Below are 21,485 nucleotides of genomic sequence, written 5' to 3'. Positions count from 1 at the left end.
GAGAGAGAGAGCAAGAGAGCGAGAGAGCGCGAGTGGTGTAGGTGTGTGTCTCTCAAGGGAAAAGCAAGGTGAGCAGTGAATCAACTCAAATTAAAATGGTGAGATAAGAACAGAAATAACATACTAGAAACAGAGTGATGTATTTCAGTACGTTAACCTGTCTACACTGTCGTTCTGTGGCAAACATTGAGCAATGTTAAAACCTGCTGCAACTGTCAGTTGGATTTTTTTTTTGTAGAAAAAAAAGCTCTTTCCAGTAGCCTAACCTGGAGCACTTTTTATTTTGTGATGTGTTTGAGTGAGAGTGAAAGGAGGTCCTGTTACTTGGTGCAATTTGGGAGAAAATGTTATTTATTTATGTTATTTAATATTCGTTTTTTTATTATGAACATAAAATTGAAAGGACCTTAGGAAGACTAGCCAGTGCTTCTGCTGATGCTAAAGGGAATGCAAAGAAAGAAAGATAGAAAAATTAAACAAAGTTCCAAAATGTTTGTCTATGATGTCAATTAAATTTCTAAGAAAGAAAGAAAATTGGTATCAGCAGGTCAGACTCAAAAATCAGAATCAGCCAAGACAATTGCAATCGGTGAATCTCTAGCTACAGTATATCTGACCGACACTCACAACAATCAGTCTTGTTCCATTTGTTTAGCCTGTACTGAGTACACTGTGTTCAGCTGCAGACTGACAGAAACAAGCAAAACACAACTTACACTGCTCTTCTTTCTGAGGCAGATCCCTTCTTTCATCTTCAACACCATGACGGCCCTGCTCTGCTTCAGTTAAATCTATATTACTGCTGGCCTTAAATAGCAATGTCTGACAATACGTGACGAGAATCGTTACATTTAAAAAACCAGCTCTCAAGATGTGAATGAAGTCCTGACTGGAGAGACAGCCTGCTCATGTCGACAGTCAGGAGAGAGCTGGAGATGCAGCAAAACCTCACCCAAATGTCCCTCGTCACTGGGCTGCAGACAACAGAGCCCAGCGTCAGTGCACAATGCCAGCTGGACTTTCATTTTGAAAACAGCAAGTCTGGCTGCCTCTCTGGAACAGGCTGAGCCTCATTCAGTTCAACTCAGTTCAGCAGCTGGCTTGGACACTAAGCAACAAAACCCCGACTACAGAGAGATGGGGCTGGGGGGGTGGGGGGGACAGGCTCTTTTGATGTGACGAACAATGCCAACCTGGCCCGTAAAATCGTGGTTAGGCTATTTTCCACTCTTGCCAGCTTAGTATATTTTGCAGTGATGGGGGGACACAGAAGCTGTAGAGAGAACTGGTAGAGAAGATGTTAACAAAACTATTACAAGGAATGGCCAATATGGTTAATCACTACTACAATATCACTATGCTAATAGGGAGTGAGATCAGAATGAATCTAACATGGAGAAGAAGTCTTGAAAGTTGGGAAAAATACATATTTTAACAAAGATGGTAATGGAAAACTCTGAAACCTGGCTCCACCACAACATCCCAGACCAAGCTATTACACTCGCTGATAGAACACAAGACCAGAGCACGTGGACCGTCATTGATGCTTGGTGCTCAAACGGATGGAAATGTTTACCAGATGTGGAAGTTTTACTGCTAAGATGTCAGCCATATTATCCCCGTCCCCATTTTGGTCTATGAGACCATATTTCTCAGCTTCTCCTGCCTACTTACACCCAGCTGGGTAGGTCAAACTAACCGTAAAAACAGTGCGGCTAGATGAGGCTACACCATCTCTACTAGACTGTTTAGAGAGGAATCTTGAGGAATATACATCATTAGTGCCATCATACATACATTGAGGATCAGGTGGTGATTCATCAAATTTTGACAATGAGAGGTGGGGCTCTTTGCAGAGCTAAAAAGCTGCTTTCCAGTCAGGTGACAAGGAAGCATACAGCACCACCAGAGCAAGACGGACAATTGCCATCAAGGAAGCGAAGCGGAGACATCAGCAGAGACTCAACGCCAACAACACCAAAGGTATGTGGCAAGCCATCAAGAACATCACAGGCTACACAGGAGCTCCCCCATCATGTGTGAGGCCACATTACCAGATGAGCTAAACACATTTCATGCTTCTCAACAAGGAGTCAGCTATAAAGTCTACTCCACCTCCAGAGGACCGGCCACTGTCAGTATCCACGGCAGATGTGAGAAGAGTCCTGCTGAGAGTGAAGATGAGTAAATCTGCTGGGCCTGGTAACATCAATGGCCGTGTACTAAAAACCTGTGCCAATCAGCTGGTTGATGTTGTTACTGACATTTTCAACATATTACTGTCTCAGGAGTAGGTTCTCATTCTCTTCAAGACATCCACCATCATTCCTGTACCTGTCTAGTCGGAATGACTACCACCCTGTGGCTCTCACCCCCATTCTGATAAAGTGCTGTGAAAAACTGGTTCTTAAGTAGGACTGAATGATTAATTGCATTTGCGATATTATCGCAATGTGATAAAATGAGATTTTCTAATTCCAAAGACTGCGATTACACTCTGGTCACATGACACCCTAAAGTAAAACAGTCTGCAGACGAAGCATCAATTTTGCACGTTACGCTGTTTGACTTGTTGTTGTACAATGGCTTTAAGCTTGACAGAAGCTGTCACACAGGGAATGAAAGTAGCACCCACCACCCGCGGGTAAATTGGTGGGCCATCCGCCACTTTGACGGACAGGAAAAATGCACAACAGAAAGACACGTGTAGTAAGGTAAGCGTATTGTGGCGATCAGCGCCTGTGTCACACACACGGCCAACAGTGAGCTCAGGAAATATTACTAAGCTTGTCTATTAAACACGAGAGACGTCACTTGGTTTTATTTTTGTTGGACAACTTTTAAATTGAACCTCAAACTGAGTATATTTTGGTTTGCTTACTGGGATATAGAAAGATGGACTCGTAGGAGATCTGACTGAGAAAAGGACGCATTAACTGGTGGTTGAACTGTGGCTTTTGTATTGAGCTCTTACTGTAGTCTATAACAGACTGTGGTGAACTTAGTTTTTCTTGTTGTCTGTAGGCAGGCCGACTTCATTATATCATATTATTTAATGCCATGACTTGACAAATTATCTTTCTCATATTATTAAAATTTGATATTTCTTCTCCACCATTGCTCTTAGCAATTCATGCATCACCTAATTTCATCATTTTCATCATCAAACATAGGCCTCAAAGAGCTTAAAAATTAATCGCATATTAAATTGCAATTGCAATATTTGTAAAAAAAGAAAAAAGAAAATCGCAATTAGATTATTTTCCAAAATTGTTCAGCCCTATTCTTAAGCACATAAAGAACAACATCCCAGCCAGCCTGGGCCCTCACCACTTTGCTTTCAGAACCAACAGATCCACAGAGGATGATATCTCCACTTCCCCCCACTCTTCCCTCACACACCTTGAGAAAACAACACCTACATCAGAATGCTGTTTGTGGATTTCAGCTCAGCATTCAACACAATCTCCCCATGAAACTGATCAGCAAACTCTGCACTGTGGGTTTAAATACAACACTCTGCAACTGGATATTGGACTTCCTCACAAACAGACCCCAGACAGTTCGGATTGGCAGACTCACCTCCTCCACTCTAGTGCTCAACACCGGAGCCCCCAGCGCTGTGTGCTCAGCCCCCTCCTGTCCACGCTGTTCACCCAGGACTGCATCCCCTGACATGCAGAGAACTCTGTGGCGAAGTTTGCAGACGACCATCATCGGCCAGATTTCAAACAACGAGACTTAACGTCAGGAGGTGAGAGGACAACAACCTACTGCTCAACGTCAGTAAATTCATGGAGCTGCTCATTGGCATGGGATGTGCACGGCTCAGGACCGGAGGGCTCTGCAGCAAATGATTAAAACTGCTCAGAAGATCATCGGTACCCATCTACCAAGCATCAGTGATATCCTGCTGTGAGACTCCTTAATTCCTTCTCCGCAATGAACTATGTAAAATTGTTTTTTTCTGTATATAATTTTACAACTATTGTATATAACATTTGCTTTGTGATACATAAGGGGAAGTGCAAACTTCAACCCTGTTGCAAAATGAAAACTAAATGTACTTTATAAAATGCATTTAACCTTCAACATTCATCTAAAACAAACATTATTTTTGCCTTAAAAACTATCTTTAAAATACTTTTTTGTAATTTTTACCTATGTCCCTTGTACTTACTGTGAAAATGCAAAATATATTTTGACAATTTACAGAACTCTGATTAATGTAGTAGTTCTAGTAACTTATCTAGTTATCTGTAAAAAGCCAACCCAATTTTCCTGTGCAATGAGGGATAATTACTGACATTGCAGGTGCACGGTCAGATTTACTTTAGTTTTAGGTAGCCTGAGTAGAAAGTAGTATCTGATTGTCTAACTGTGTTTCTTGTCTTGTCTGACTTTGTAGCAATGTTGACACATTTGATGGCCAAATCTACAAAAATAGACTAAGTTGCAAATAAAAATCACAATTATGTGCCCTAGTGGTGGAAAGGGTTAACGAGTTGAGCATGAACCAAAATGTCCTGGGGTCACATCCCTCCGGAGACACTAGTTGCCTATTCAATAATAGCTTAAAATCCATCCATTGTCAACCGCTTATCCTGTGTGCGGGGTAAAAGCATAAAATGCTCCCCAAAATAATAATAATTTTTACAAATCTGATATATTATTTAAATGTGTCTTGATCTCATCATGGTTTCCAGGTCAAACAATAGTCTTTCTAGAGTTCTTTGTGGTATCAAAAAGAACCGGAATGCATAACAATACTAAACGACAGCTTCTGACACTACATCGAGACTTTTAGAGAGTGTAGCTGATGCTTTTCAAAACTTTAAAGTGACAGTATTTCAAATTCCCCTTTTTACTGACAACAGTAATATTGCAGGTTTACTGGCATAGTGCAATGTAATGCCATATTCCGAAAGGCTGGCTGTAGACATTCGGTCAAAAATGTCAATCGGTGTATGTGTCTCACTGTGTAATATAAGGCCGCTACTTTAGACGGATTTTATTACATTGTGAATTGCACAGTGTATACACTTCTGAAATTAGGTACATTTTTCCCAGAAAAGGGGTAAAAATACAACAAACAAAAAAACAACAACATGAACCTAATGCTAGGAGACTCTTATAGCATAGCTAAGCTCGCAGGGCAATGTAAAACCCAGGGGTACTATCTGTTCAGCAAACAACTCTCCACTTCAGGGACATTTAGATAAGATATGCAGATGCTGAACCAAGTAATCAAACTCACCTGCTTCTTATCCTGCTGCTCCATGGCAACCACAACCACTCAACATGCTCTGCGCCTCAACCAGCCAACGGCACCTGGCAGAGCCCTGCTGAGGCTCTCGGACAGATCCCTCTCAGACGGCTGCCTGTGGAAGCTGCAGATCAAGTGGGTCAGAACTGGACGGAGGAAGATGGAGAAGGCAGGTGGGTGCAGCCTTGGTCCCCCACCTGGCAACACCTCCTGCCCCGCCTCCTCTGCCAGTGTGACAGGAGGCACGCCCACACCTGCAGGGACCAGCGGAGAGAAGCAAGGAACACTGTAGGGATTGGGGTTTTTGCTTGGAGGATTAACTGTTGCTCAGGTGCGGCACAGGGATCCTCTTCGTAACATCCATGTACAGGTCTGTGGATAAATGACAAATTACATTAACCAATTAAAAAACAAGTGTTAACTCCAATGACTACACTGACCAAAATGCAGTACTCTATTGCAGTGTAGGCCAGGTTTAATTAAGATACTGGTTGATGAATGTCCTCATGGTTGGCAGGCTTTGAAAGTTCAAGCTGCTTCCTCAAAGTTAGCTTCGATGCTTTCACGTTACGTACTGTGTTGAGGCTGCAGCGAGAACACCCAGATGTTAGCATAATAGCTCTATTGAAAAGCAGATCAAAGCATTGAATCTACTGACACGAGGCTCGCCACTCACTCTGACCACATAAGCAGCTTCCTGTGGCACAAAAAAAACCCCCACTCAACTCCAGAGTCAGCATTCTCCACTGGCAAAGAGTGGACAGTTCTCAGCCAAACAGAGGAAAAAAGAGCCAGACAGACTGAAGGGTGAGAGGGTGCACTGATTACAAAGTAAGACTGTGTGAGTAAGATTAAAACCAAAAACAGTCCTTGCAGAGGGTCAGAAGGTGGGTAACGCAGAAAAAGTCAAGCAGAATGTGGCCACATGTACTGTTTAAAGAAGGGCAGTATGGGGCGTGTATTTCAGAAAAACAACGCCTCTCTAAAAGCCATTCATCACAGCAGACATTTGAACTTGTCACAGTAGGAAAAGCAAAGATGTTACCAATGACATTAACTATATCTGTTGTATTCAAGTGTCCCAACAAGCCATGACAGTGTGTCAGGACACTCAAGCTGAAACAGCTAAATGGAATATAACTTAGCAGACATTCATTATCCATTACACCAAAATGTCTTCAGTGAAAAAGGCCTGTCAGCTTTAGCGACCTGCCCTCACAAATCTACTGCTTATTATCCTTACCTTGCATTACCTGGAACAGGTAATCAGTCACTGATAACTCTGTGGTGCCAGAGCAGCTATTCCCTGAACTGACAGCACGTTCCTGCTACTAATAGCCCTGTTTACAACTGTCATCTACTGCCTGGTTGAAATGCAGTCACAACCGGGTCCACTACTAGCTCATGTCAAGTAAACTTAGCGAGATAATCCTTGTAAGCCGAGCTCAAAGATTCACATTGGAATTGTTTTCCTCCCCATAGACCGCTTGATCATACTAGAAGACTAAGTTAACAGTGCTGAAATAAAGTGTAGAAATTGCCTTTAACTTCAATTGTTTGTTCGATATTAAACGACTAACGTTAGCTGATGCTATTCAGACAGGTAACACAACATGTGAAAAAAAGGTCGAGATCCGGGTTCATTTCATAATTTTCATGCATTAGTTAGAACCATAAATCAGAGCTGTGGCATTCACTGTCCACGAAACAAATGTACAGGAGCGAACAAGTTAATGTTAGCTAACGTTACATCGTGAAACCGTTTTTTGAACCTTTTACTCAAGTTTAGGAGTCACTCTTAACTGTTACAGAACGACAGCACTGCGGAAGACACTAACGTTACTTTAATAATAAATAATAAATGTATAACGTTACAATATTTCAGTTGTTCACATTACTGCGCACTAATTACGTTGTTATTTTTGTGAAATAGCAAGGGAAGCATATTAATGTTAATAACGTGCCTCAAAAGGTCGAAAACAACAGCCTGGTGTAGCGTTAACGTTTTTAAGCGTTTATCCTTAAATTAACAACATATCGTAAGCCATGTTCGTGAGAGTGTAAAAGGCTTTAAATCGGAGTTTATGTCATCTTCCCTGCACGCAAAGTCACGTTAAGTGGAATTGCGGCTTCCGTTACACGTCCCCTTCCCTTGATGTCAAAGGCAGATGCTAATGTTCACACAACAGACGCCTCGACCTAACTAAACACTGTCCCAATATTCGCTTTAACAACACAGCCCGTCGATGCACAGTTTCAGTCTGCAAACTCACCTTTTCTAATGTCCAGCCGTTGTTGATGTCTGTCTGAAATAATAACGTGTTTCTCTCGAATACAAATGTACTTCTGATCATTTACTGTACCGCAGCAGCCATGTTGGGGAGCGTTCTGTCTGGAGAAGGAATAGTGTGTTATGATTGGACGGCGCCAGAGTACTCTGTCCTCTCATTGGTCGAAACCGAGAAGGCGGTCGCGTCACCGCCGTCCCTACGTTCTCCAATGGATCATTTTCCACAGCGATGGCATGGCGTGCCTGTCGCTGTCTGAACCAGACTGTGTAAACAACGCGATTGTACGAATCTTACTATGGTGAAGGCATCGCCCAGCCTACAGTGGCTCTGATTGGCTTAGCCGGACGACAAAGTTTCAAAATCACTTTTAATGGCCAGGTATGAGTAAGTTACACGTTGGAGGAATCTGATTCAGGTCTTACATTGCTCTCAATGTACACACAGAACATCAACACACAGAGCAACAAGCTCAGCAACAAACAGACACCAGCAACAATATTTGTAGACAGAAACATAATAGTGTATAGGAGCATAGGGCAGTGATGAATGGATGCAGGTATTATTATGAGGTGGGTGGCTATGATACAATATGAACAGCCAATGAATTGCCACAATGATAAATAATTAGTATGCAGATAGACGTTAGAGTCAGAGTCACAGGGTTATTGCACAGGGATTGGATTTAGCCATGACCTGTGGGTAGAAACTGTTCCTGTGCCTGTTCGTTTTGGCCTACAGTGCTATAGCGTCCACCAGAGGGGGGGAGCTGGAAAAGGTTATGTTCGTTGTGTGATGGATCTGCCGTGCCCATTTCCTGACTCTGGACCTTCTTTTATGCTCTGGATGTATAAGTCCTGAATGGAGAGCAGGTTGGCACCATTTTATTCTGTAGTCCAGACTGTCCGTTGTAGTCTGTTTGGTGGCAGATCCAAACCACAAATTAAAAACCATTGAAGAATAATCTCCCCCCGTTTCCCTTTAACTGGCTAAGGTATTACTCACTGTGAGCATTTGCCTGGAAAGGCTCTTATAGTCTATGTGCGTAAAATCATTTTGTCGGATTTCTTAGTGATAAAGAAAAGTATGCTCAACATATCAAAAAACTGTTTCCTTAAATTAGATGTGAATAGTCAAGTGTTCCCATACATTGATTTATTTGTGGCGGCCCACCACAACATCAATATGACCCCCACCTTTTGATTTTCCATTTTTTTCCTCATCCCCTTAGTGCCACGTGCTCTCTCTCTCTCTTTGTAGGCTATGTTCTGCAGTTTATTTTGCAAACATTATTTTTATCCAACTAAATTCTCAGCTCACTGGCATTACCACACTGAACTCTGAAGTTGTAGCTCCCTTTATGCTGATCACAAAAAGGAAATGTTATATACAAAAAGTATATACAGTAGATAAATGACAAGTCATAGTAATAAAAATATGGTGCAGTGCTGTGGATGAATTAAGCAATGTCACAGCTTTAGGAAAGAAAATGTTCTGTAGTCTGCTGGGACGACAGCAGAAACTTCTGGATCTCTTGCCAGATGACAGCAGGGTGAACAGGCTGAGCTGGGTGGTCACTGTCTTTAAGTATTTTTGGGCTCAGCAGGCACCTCACCTCACCAATATCACTAATGCTTGGTAGATGGGTAAAATGATCTTCTGAGCAGTTTTAATCCCCAGCTGCAGAGGTCTCCTGTCCTGGGCCATCCACATCCCATGCCCGTTTGTGATACTTCAAGTCAGAATGCTATATATTGCTCCTCTGTAAAAGTTAACAAGAACTTGGCACAGGAACCTTGCCTTCTAAAAGTTCCCATGAACTTTGATATATGGGTGAGAACTCCATTTCTCCTTGTTCCCACACAGTCTTGTTCAATAACTTAACTTATTGTTGTTGTTCAATAACTTAACTTATTAATTAATACCCCAAACAGCCCCCATTCCACACTTAAACACACAAAACACAACACAAATAAATGCATAATAAAAATGTCATCCAAAGTTACAATATGCATTCATCAGAACTGCCAAGGATAACACAAGAAAGTTAAAAAAGAAAATAAAATATAGATGGCAAGGCAAACTCTGAATGACTTAAGGTACGCTGTACAGTCAACCATTACAATATACAAATGAATAATAACACATCCTGAGGGCTGTATCAAAAAAGCAGAATTTAGAAATCCAGAATAACAGAAAAAGCAAGGCTTGACCTAGAGTGGTCAGTGCATCCTGGCTTTATCCATTTCACAAAGGTCAAAACAGCCTGGGGAGGAGCAACTTTGTCAAACCCGATGTAAGTAATTCAGATAAATGCGCATCAGCAGCTTTCTTCAAGAGAGCACACGGCCGATCCCAGATTTATTGAAGCTGAAATGTGTGCAGCATACTTAAAAAACAGTAACCCGCAAATGAAGTAGGTTTACAAGGAATAAAAACACATAATTAAAATAAGAAAGAAACATGGCCGTGGTAATAAAACAGCGAGAAAAAGTGTGACGGACAATAGCGGACTGAACGGATTAAGTAGCTGAAAATATCAGTGCTTTAACTCAAACTGTTATAATAACCAGAGGTGGAAAGAGTACTTAAATATTGTACTTAAGTAAAAGTTTTTTTGTTGTTAGCCTACTGGTATAAAAATCTATTAAAGTATATGTATTAAGAAGTAGCTCATTTAAAAGTTACTCAGAGCAAATATACTTTGATACTATACTTTTTTGTCTCCTGTCTCTTACATTGTAGTTAGGAAGAGATCTCTTCTCAGACAGTATGGACAGGAGGAATGATCAACATACATTTGCCATACGAGTGTTGTTCTAACACTGACTTTTCACAGGCAATTCATCCATGTGTTATGAGCTTAGTTTTGGGTTATGTTTGTGTTGTATTTTTCCCTGTGTGTTTCTGGTTTTGCCATTGTGTGTATTCTGTCTATGTATTTGCCTCTGTTCTCTCGTTCCTTCTCCCTAGTTATTTATGTCTTGACTCTTATCTTAGGTCTTAGTCCTACATTTTAGTTCTTTGCCTCAGTTCTTAGTCCAGTGCCATAGTTCTTAGTTCTGTGCTTTAGTTCATGTTAATGTTATTCCTGGTCTGTGTATTTCTGTGTTTCATTATTTGATCTTGTCATGTTTTTGGGTGGGGGGTGCAGTGGTTAGCACTGTCGCCTCACAGCAAGAAGGCCCCGGCCTTTCTGTGTGGAGTTTGCATGTTCTCCCCCTGTCCGTGTGGGTTCTCTCTGGGTGCTCTGGCTTCCTCCCACCATCCAAAGACATGCAGGCTAGGTTGATTGGTGTCTCTAAAATTATCCTTAGGTGTGAGTGTGAGTGGTTGTGTGGGCCTGCGATGGACTGGCGACCTGTCCAGGGTGTACCCCGCCAGCCAATCCCAGCTGGGATAAGTGGTTGACGATGGATGGATGTTTTGGGGTTTTGTAGCTAAGTTTAGTTTTTTGTTCATTCGCATGTTTAAGTTTTCTTAGTATCTGTCCTGCCTTTTATCTTAGTCCTTAGTCCTGTGTCTCCATGTAGTCCTGTCTCCTGTTTGGTTCTGTCCATGCTCTGATTTTGTGGTCTTTCCATGTTTGTGTTTTACTTTGGTAGATCTAACCTTTTGTGTTCTTGTGTACTTTACTTCCTGTTTTATTTTGTAATCTTCTGTGCCTGGTGTTGTCTAGCTTTGCTTCCTGTTCTGGTCTCCTTGATGTGATCCTGTTTTATGTTCCCGCCCCGCTCGTTTGCCTCACTACTTAATGCCTGTGTTCTGTTCAGTCTGTGTTGGTCCATTGTTGAGTGTATCCTGTGTTGGTCTGTTGCCTGAGTTTGTGCCTGCAGTTTTTGGACCTCTGTTTCATTTACACCCCTTTGGATTCTATTTGGACTTAGCCACAGTTTGTAAGTGTACTCTCTTAATAAATTGTTGGACTATATCTGTAACTGATTACCATATTGGCCACAGCTTAGTTCTATTCCATTTTAATGTCTTCGTGTTTTTTTTTAATTTATTTTTTATTCAGTTTTTATCTTTGAATCAATAAAGTTATGTCAAAGTGATTACTGTAATAGACAGCACTATAAAATGAACTGCAGATAATACCTCAGAGCCACAGCATGTTGAAGCATTTCCTGTGTCTCCGTGAGGCTGTGGTGCTTATCTCCAAGGCCGCAGTTAGTTTTATCTCAAGCCCGAAGAACACAATCCAAAGCCTTGGAAATATGTTATAAATGGTATACCACGGCTGAATGATAGATGAGGTCGATGGAAGAGGTTGTGTGCTGTTGAAACATGGTTTTGTTACCCTTTTGTTGTTTTTATTTATTTTTTCCTCTCTCAGCTTTTCTTTCCCCATCTCTTCTATTCTCCACTCAACTCGCTCTTCCTCTCTTTCATAATTTGGGAAGAAAAGCCCTCAGACCAGGCTAGAGCCCTTATGGGTCCCCACTCACACTTATTATTATTTTCAATGTAACTTGTAACTCAATTAATGTGAACTGTTGTCTTTTCACTGTAGATTGTATTCTTTTCAATGAGACATAGATTCCAATAGAGTTCAAATCAACACAAGTTTAGTGATAATTTAAAGGAAGAATACAAATACATGTGTACCTGAGCTGCCCCCGGGAGCAGAACTCATCAAACCCCGTATTACATTGATTGATGGATCCAGTCTTGCTCCTCCTCGTGGGTCTTATGGTAAAACCCACCTTCACATAAACACATGTCAAAACAATAGTTTAATTTACCCTACAACACTTCTACATAAAATAAAGACTGAATTGTAACATCGATCAATAAATATTATTTTGGTATTGTATTATGCATGCAGTGGTTAGCACTGTTGTCTCACAGCAAGAAGGTCGTGGGTTCAAACCCCGGTTGCCCCGGTCTTTCTGTGTGGAGTTTGCATGTTCTCCCCGTGTCTCAAACTGTCCTTAGGTGTGGCTGTGAGTGGTTGTTTGTCTGTGTGTGGCCCTGCGATGGACCTGTCCTCGGTGTTCTTACAAAAATGTCAAAAGGCCACACACAGAGAAAAAAGGTGTGTTTCAGCAGAAAACTAATTTCCTCTCTCCTCCATCCACCTGCGACCCGGAAATTGATCTCATCCAGCCTGTTCCCAGGGCGTCAAATAGCTTTGCTTTGTCACGTCCTTCGGCGTCTGGTACCAACGCACATGGCAGCCTATAGCGTCACTCTTCAATGCCAAAAACAGGCCTAGTGTAAATAACACAAGTCAGAGTAAGGCAGTGGTTGGGGTGGACAGATGGGTCAGAAACTAGGCTCACCCAGGAGACCAGTGCTCGTTTCCCCTGTGACACAAAAAGTCAACACTGATTCTGTTTAGTGATGTTTTGTAACTTAGGTAAGCAATATTACTTAAACTTAGTAACTAATTAACCACAATATTTTGCTAAACCTAACCAAGTAGTTCAATCAATCAACAAAATTTATTTCGGTCCTGACACATAATTTTCCAAAAAGTTCTTGTGGCTAAACTAAACCGAATTGTTACGTTTCACAACATTAACTTAGTTTTATTTTGTAAGTATAACTGGACACTGCATATTTATTAGGCTATTGCTAACTCTGTTGCGGAGCAGTACACATACAAAAACAACACTAAAGGGTACCTATGGCATTAAAGTGGCGCCTTAATCCCTAAAATACATCTTGACAATACATCGAGAAGAGGAAGATGAGGCACAAACTGAGAAATGTGGGTTGTTTCATTATTGTAGTGTAGAAATAACACCACAAAATCTAAAATGTGGCCTATAGCCCTAAGTTCACCTGTTGTCATAGGACTCTACAGTTTGAATTTTGGACTACACAATGGGCATTATAGGAAAACATGAAATACAACAAATTGAACATTAGCAGCCGCTTGCACTCGCCAAATCAGCAGTTGAATTGGTGTGATGTGAGGATCAGCTCTGACATTATCTTAATCCGTATAAAGACTACGCATAAATCCTCTACCTGAACAAATAATTTTCGCTGGTAGAGACCAGTGACTGTATAGACATCTCTCTCTACTGACACCGGTCCTTGTAGGTAATATCTTTATTGTGTGTTGTCTTAACATACACACAGACACGATTTCTTTAACAATTTAAACTATTTAGAGAAACTGTAATCGGTTTTAAATGTTGCATGTGCGGTAATGTCACAGCAAATATCGTGGAAGATTAAGCAGCAAAGCTGAAAACTGTAGTAATTAAATTGACAGGAAAAAGGAAACAGAAGTCAACGCTTAGCCTTCTGAAATACTATGATACTCAAATTCTAACTACTGCTACATTGGATGTTTCCAACCTATCAGCTTACAAAATTTGATGGACTTGATTAGGAAGATGAAGCTATCTTTTTAGCCCAATGGATATAACACCATCTTTCCTATTTTTAAAGGTTCACCCCACCACCCTCCCTCCTCTGTCCATTCCTCCACCATCCTCCTCATCCTGGCCCCCATCACCCTCTACCCTGTACCCTCCAATCCCCCAACACGCACGTTAGACTCATTGGAAACTACAAATTGCCCCAAATACATTTAAAATACTTCAAATACAATAAAATAAAAGTGAAATCATATTTCTGCATGTGACTGCCTCTTTAAATAAATAGACATATTATGGTTGGTGTAAAGTAAAAGGACAGGTGTCCCATCAAATTCTGTTTCCAGGAGTTCAGGGGAGTACTGCATATGTAGAAGAAGATGTATAAAGCCGTTTGTGGCTCCAGAGGGAGCTGTGTGAAGTCTGAAAAACTCACCAGATCTCTGTAGCCCACTGCTCATCTTTGATTGAGACTAGAGGCTCTAGGCTACATTAGCTGCTACTAGCATAATACACCAGAATCACCGACTGAGCTGCTGGCAGTCAAATTGCATTGTGAGATATGCAGACGCCAGGTCTTGACAAGGAAGAAGAATGGTGGAATAAAAAATATATTTATGGTTGTGCTGCACTGATTTTGACCTTTTGTGAATCCAACAGGGGGAGTAGTCAATTTTATCTGAGGGGTTCCACTTCTCAGTGACAATGCAAGAGCCTAATTAACTGATTCAACAGTGTAAAAAATGTTGACTTGCTGCTGCAAGCTGAGTCCTGTATAAAATTCATGGGGCGCTATCCGGAAGATTAAATGCTTCAGTGCTTCTTTTAAAGTTGTGACAGAGATTCATTCACACGATGATATGAGTTTATATTCTATTTTATACAGAAACCTTTCTATGATTAACTCGTCGAAGACTCCTTGTAAGAAAAAACTGAACTCATGAGGTGAATCAATGTATTAATCAATTTCTTTAATTCTTATAAATTATTCACGTATATTACATGACAACCTTACAAACTTTCAACAATGATTAACAAACTTAATATTTCAACAAGTGAATCAGAATTTGAATACACTCATGGAACCATTTCTGAAGTACAGAGTGAACAGAGTTCATACAAATAACTTCGCTCTAATCCCTCCTCCATTCACCTTTGTTCTTTGATCAGAGTAGTATGTCAGCTCTGTATGTCCTGTAAGATATCACTGGAGAGATTTTTCAGCATCGCGTGTGTATATTTATGTTTCTATTCAGCCCTTCTTAACAGTAGCACACAATCCATGACTTTACACAGACAAACCTCATAAATTAATAAAAAAGGAAAAACACAAAAGACAGTTACAGAAGCCAGATCTGAACTACAGCACTATACTGTGTGTGTGTGTGTGTGTCTAGTAGCGATTTGAAATGGAGCTGTTGACTGATGGTCGGATTATTTCTTCCATTATCAGAGCAAGGACGTGGCACATCTCCTTCGCCTGAAAGAGACATTAACAGATTAAATCAGACATTAATGCACAAATCCCCGGGATTATTACAAATAGTTTATATTTGACGAGTGCACCATATACCAGAAGCCACAGTAGTTAACTGGTAATTACATAACCCTGGTGTTTTGCCTTCCTTCAACATTGTTTGCTGTATGTGTAAAAATAAAGGAAAGGAATATTCATTATACACAGAAATGTATTTAACGCTTTATTTCCCCCAACCTATGCTTGCACATATGAGAAAGTTAATAATTCATAGAATTATATAATGTCTTTAAGTATAAAGCTGAACAATAATCAAAGAGTTTAGGAGGGTCCAGGGTCTTGAGTAAAACATTAGGTAACTCTAGGAATAATTTCCACTGGGCAGAGCATGTGAGAAGCAAGAAAGTCCTACTGTTCTTTACTGTCAGCATTTGTTGCCATGTTTCATAGACAGAACCAAAAAAAGACAAATAACTTTTCATTTTAATGTACATTAAATGCAATGCGTAAAACATTTTGATTGACATATACTTACACATGATGGACCACGGCAGTGTTTATTTATAAATGCTGTTGTGTTTTTTTTGCAATTCCCATCAACGTGAACATGTAGTCACAGCTGAGGTTGTTACCTGTTTGAGATGAATGGTGACTTTTTTGGTACGACCTGGATAGCCATAACTAATGTCCACAGCTGGCACTTTGCTTTGTTTCTTGGGGCGGATGGTGCGGATGGACTGCACGTCTGCCAGAGGAATCAGAAACACTTGCTCCTGCAGAGGAAAGAAACATCACTCATCAGAAGGCTGATTCTGACTTTTTATTTACAATGCATGTTGAGCATTAGCTTCATAGATCCACCAGGGATGGTGACCTGCTGCTGGAATTTCTTTTCCTTTAGTCGACACATTTAGCTCCAAACACAGGCCAAACGCTATTTCAGATTGAAGCTTTGCTAACCTGTTTCTGCAAGGCCTAATTCAGACTGAGAAAAGACTAAACTCTTAAATGATGTGTAAATGGACAGGATAAGCAAAAGGACAAAATTCCGTTCTTAAGGGGCATGAATTCCAACTCTGTTTAACAAAGCAGGTTGGAAAGTTTCAATTTGAACTTTATGAATATAGCAGAAATGTCAAACACCACTGCTGACTGTCAAAAACTGGATCAAATCAGAATGTACCCGGTCACACAGGCACAGATGAAAAGTGAAAAGGACAGGAATCCTATCATCTTCATTTGAAATGAATCATCTATCCTCGTACAATTGGGATACAATTCGCTGAAGATAGGCAGTGAGATTAAATTAGGGATACACATTGGAGTGTAAGTACCATGGCTGTTGAGGGTACCTGTGTTTTGGGGTGAAGGAACAGCAACCCCTCCTGGCTGACAGTGACAATGCATGGGGAGGGACAGCCGCGCTGGCTGACCTTCTGAGTCAAGAAGATGTTGGAGCCAAACAGAGGCAGGCTGCTCAGAAACTCTAAAAGACAGAGGATTAAGATAAATATAGTTTTCAGTTACATGAGAGAGAAGAGGAGAGAAGACTTTGACTTTTAACCTCCTTTATTAAAACATGTACGACACACTAAACAAGAATTACCACCCTGCTATTGTATTTCTCTGCCAACCAGCTGCAGTTTACATCCATGTCTGTCCAAACTCATATTTTATGTAGTGAATAAATTAAGTATACAGTGATTTTTGGGGGGCTAAATGGAAGTTTATTGATTAAACATGTATGATTCCAGTAAATGTACATTGATGAACTGATAATTGAAGAATTATTATAGATTTATTGGCTAAACGGGTCCACCTGTACTTGATTATGTTAAGATGGATTCATATCCATCTACAGTATACAGCAAAAAGCTGTGAAACTAAAACACTGCCATATGCATTTTGTATCAGACAATCTATGCAAGCCACATTTACAGAGCAAGCACCTTCACATTTAGACAGTAGACTCTATTGACCAGGGAGAAATGCCTTAGTTCTCCCCAAAACCCACAGATAGACACATTTGTGAGAACTAGATGTCTGATTTCTGATGTTTAGTGATGAGGTCACAATAACCCGGAACTGGCGATTGAGGTCAACTGACCATGACTCGCTTGATGGGTTACACAATGAACTTGACTGGATGACTGATTTTTTTCATGCTGGATATGAGCAAAAAACCTTATCAGACAGAGGAATAGCAAATACAGGCAAATTTCAAATATGTATGCTTTCAAATAAATGCCTGTTACCCATGTTGTCAGAGGTGGAAGAAGTACTCAGTCACTTCACCAAAGTAAAAGTACAAGTAAGTTAAAAATGCACCCAATAAAAGTGCAAAAGTACCAGCATCAAACTATTTCTAAAGTATCAAACACAAAAGCACTCATCATGCTAAATGGCCCAAACAGTGATTTATTTATATTTTTGGATTATAACTACTAATGCATCAATGTGCTCGTCACTTCAGTGTTGCAGCAGATGAAGGTGGAGCTGATCTAATCATCCCATATACTGTGGGGTAGATCAGTCTATAATTACTGTATATACGTTTTATTTGTTGTGTATTAATCAGAATCTACAAGGTATCTATCTATCTAACTGGTTTCTGTCAAATAAATGTAGTGGAATGGATCTTGACCTTTGACCACCAAATTCTGAGAAGAAATACCTCCAAGGCATTTTTGGGATATCACGTTCACGAGAATGGAACTGACGAGTGGATGGACGGACGGAAAACCCAAAAACATAACGGATGTATGCTATCCCCCATCCTATGATTGCTCTCCTTACCTCTGCATTTGCAGACGTTGTCTATAAACCTCTGGCTAAAACCCCATTAACCAAACTTTCTTGCTTCAAGAACACAATCACCTCCTTGAATAACCCATAGGTTGGTAGCCAACCTGTTCGCCGACAGCAAGCAGCACATCCTCACCTATCCCCTCACCTTCATCTTCCACCTCTCTGGCTGGAGTGACCATAGCCACCAGCGTGCCAAAAAAAGACAAAAACTAACGAACTTTCACTACAATGAAACATTTAAAACACTGCGTGTTTCATACGAGAGAGAGAGCAGAAGAGTAGAGAAGAGAAGAGGTACTACCCACCAATGAATTGTATTTTGGCATCTTCAGGGCTGAGGGACTGTTTGGCAGCTGTCTGGCCCTGACAGAAGGAGAGGATCTCCTCAACTTTACTGTTGAGCCCTTCCTGTGAGGGCAGGTACTCCTTTATCTCCGGCCTTGCAGAGAAATACAATCACCAAGTGTCACTATACACATACTTACATTTAGGTGATGTTAAGAGTTAGGCTTATAAGCCAACTTAAATGTTAAGCAATGACAACATACAGACCAAAATAATGCACAGTCACCAGAAGAAGTTGTTACTGTGATATAACTGAACGCTGGAAGGTATTGGCTGATAAATGCTGCCAAGTATGGAGTTGATCCATGCAGTTCTTTGCATTGGACACGAATCAACTTCAAATAAATAATTTATGGCCCCAGTGGCTAAGCGTTATAAAGGGGTATTTAATAATTTACAACTCCACTTTTCATAAAGCTGGCTCATTCAATTTCTAGACAAGTGGGATGAGAAGATCAATATCAATCTCAGTCAGGATGGGGTTAGCTTAGCTTGGCATAAAGACTGGAAGCAGAGAGAAACAGCTAGCCTGGCTCTGTTCTAAGTGAAAAAGTACACAGTAATTAACATTAATTCGTACACAAACAGACGTGTAAAAACTACAATTTCTGGTTAGGTGCTGGAACTATTTCTTGGTGATCAGCCAGGCACAGTGACTAGGAGCAGCTTACGGGAGTCTTGTCACAGCAAGGATACCAGGTTTGGTATCATTATGCCTGAACAGAGACCAAAACCTGTGCTCACAAACTGTACCCAGCAACCCACACTATAGCCAGAGATGCTGCACAAAAATACTGGGCAGATGAATAAACTGTTGTTCATCAAGAAATAGTTCCAGCATTCAACTCCCCCTAACACCACTAATTGATTTTTACATTTCTGTTTGTGTAAAGATTAAACAAATGAGATGCAGCGTGTTGATCCCTGAGTTTTAGAGTTAGGCGTATACCTTCAAATTAAGTAAAGCTGTGAAAAAGAGTTTACTGTGTAAAACTTAGTGGGATCTCCTTTGACAAGTGAAATGACTTTGACAAATAAAATCAGTGGTGTGACCTTTAAAATTAAAAGGAAATATGGCAGAGATGAAGAAAGCTATCTTAGTGATGTCATAAATGAACACATAAATGCTACCTGCACATTTGTTTAAATGTTCTAGGCAGCCATTTGTTAAGCTGAGCTGTCCAATCTCCCAAAATATTCTATTCCTAAACTGATCGGTGTTGTACGATTGTGACTCTCAGTGTCTGTGACTCACAGTGAGGGCTGGTGCTTCAGTCCCCGAGCCAGGTGCTGCAGGGCTGACAGCTCTGCTATGTGCTGGACTGATGCGGAACCACCTGAAACAGGAGCAAGCATCAGCCGCCCACTTAGGAAGTCACCCAGGAGCTGCGCGCGCACACACACACACACAAAATAGATAACAGTGAGATGGAAATTGAGCCAGTGATTAGAAATGAACTGCTACTGCTCCTGACTGTTGTGAACGGACGATGTCACCTGCTGGTAGTGGAACTCCAAATAGAGATCACTGTTGAAGGACAGAGGGTTTCGCCACATCACTCTTCTCAGGGAAAAGTAGATGGAGCCATCATCCAGCAGGAAGTCAAACAGATACTCTTCAGCGTGGAGGGGACGCACAATGCCATCTGACATACAAGGAGCAAAGGAGTGAGGAGGAGGTGCAGGTCACTTTACACTGTGTAATCTGTGGTATGTAAGAGGTTCCCTCTTTCAGTAATTTTCCATATCTCGTGTCAGTTCACACAAATAATAATAATAAACATATTTTTTGGTTTTATGTGCTGAGGTTTTAAGATATTTCTATCTGAGATTTGTGCTGCTACCCAGACATAATAAAGGCAAATGGAATATACACTGCAGTGCTCAAAGGTGCAGACAGGAAACTAAGAGGCTAAAACCCCATGGGCACTAGCATCAGTCGGTAGTGAGTCTCTTAGGCGTCAGGGAGTGAAGTGTCCTCCCTGCAAAGCCATCTGGCTTCTGTCACACAGGCAGTATCCATCACCTTGATAATGACCCCACAGAGGTTAAATAGCTGCCAGTCAGTCAGAACTGAAGAAGCTTCTTGGATGAGAGGCAAAATGTCTTCAACCAAGTCCAGCTGGCCTTGATTTTAACCCACCTTGGCTAGCAGACTGAGAGCCAGCTGACTGGAAGTTATCAGGCCGGGGTAAAGCCAGGAAGCTAGCATGCTGGAAGCTAGCTGGCTGGGAATCAGGATGAGGTTCCTGTTGAAGGCTAGCAGGCCAGGAAGCTGGCTGAGCATCAGGGCTGATGAGAACGTCTTTAACCCACCCGGGTAACAAATTCTTCAGGCAAGGCTGAGAGGACACTTCCCTGCATGCCAGTAAGAGCTGCTTCTCTATAATCCCTACTAGGGGGACTCTTCCAAAACACCTTGGAGCCCCAGAGGATATAAGAACATACAATTCCTCTTCAAAACATACATCTGCTAGGTCCAACACTGGCTATTCCGTCCGTCACAATAGTGCAAGCAGGGTAACCAGGAACACGAGGAATAGGACCCAAATGCAGACTCAGAGGCAGTGCTTATGCAGTACAATGATTTAACAGCAAAAGTCAAGGGGCTCAGGAGGTAGAGCGGGTTGGCCGTTAATCGGAAGGTCGGCGGTTCAATCCCTGGCTCCCCCTGGTTGCGTGTTGGTTGTTAGTTTCCGTTTGAGCACTTAGGCTCAGTGTGTGACTGGCGCTATACAAGTACGGAGCATTTACAAAAGTCGATGAACAAAGGCCTACAGGATGATAAGGTCAATACCAGGGAAGTGTTCTCACTGCATGGTATGTCTCGACTGGACTCTATTCGCAGTTGGTACCTCTACTTTGTTTTCCACTGCTTACAATACCCACACAAAGTTGGCTGAGCTGACCATCATAGTGGCACTATTCCAGCAGGTGGGAAACTACACATGAGAGCTTTACTTTGG

At 41.3% G+C, this 21,485-nt stretch overlaps 2 protein-coding genes across 2 annotated transcripts in view; both read right to left on the bottom strand.

Moving 5' to 3' along the window:
* Positions 1-21,485, bottom strand: part of tmem94 (transmembrane protein 94) — a 339,697-nt gene that overhangs the window by 21,794 nt on the left and 296,418 nt on the right. The window lies entirely within an intron of this gene.
* myo15b (myosin XVB) overlaps positions 14,891-21,485 on the bottom strand; it is a 76,280-nt gene continuing 69,685 nt past the window's right edge. The window contains exons 60-65 of the mRNA XM_046069692.1: positions 20,017-20,165; positions 19,775-19,905; positions 18,480-18,613; positions 16,719-16,852; positions 15,999-16,139; positions 14,891-15,369 (exon numbers count right to left, since the gene is read on the bottom strand). Of these exons, the coding sequence (XP_045925648.1) occupies positions 15,283-15,369; positions 15,999-16,139; positions 16,719-16,852; positions 18,480-18,613; positions 19,775-19,905; positions 20,017-20,165 (776 nt within the window). The 3' untranslated portion in view covers positions 14,891-15,282. The remainder of the gene's footprint in view (positions 15,370-15,998; positions 16,140-16,718; positions 16,853-18,479; positions 18,614-19,774; positions 19,906-20,016; positions 20,166-21,485) is intronic.

This window comes from Micropterus dolomieu, linkage group LG14 (genome assembly GCF_021292245.1).
Source record: "Micropterus dolomieu isolate WLL.071019.BEF.003 ecotype Adirondacks linkage group LG14, ASM2129224v1, whole genome shotgun sequence".
In the NCBI taxonomy this organism is placed as follows: Eukaryota; Metazoa; Chordata; class Actinopteri; order Centrarchiformes; family Centrarchidae; genus Micropterus; species Micropterus dolomieu.
This window is presented reverse-complemented; position numbering and strand designations above follow the sequence as displayed.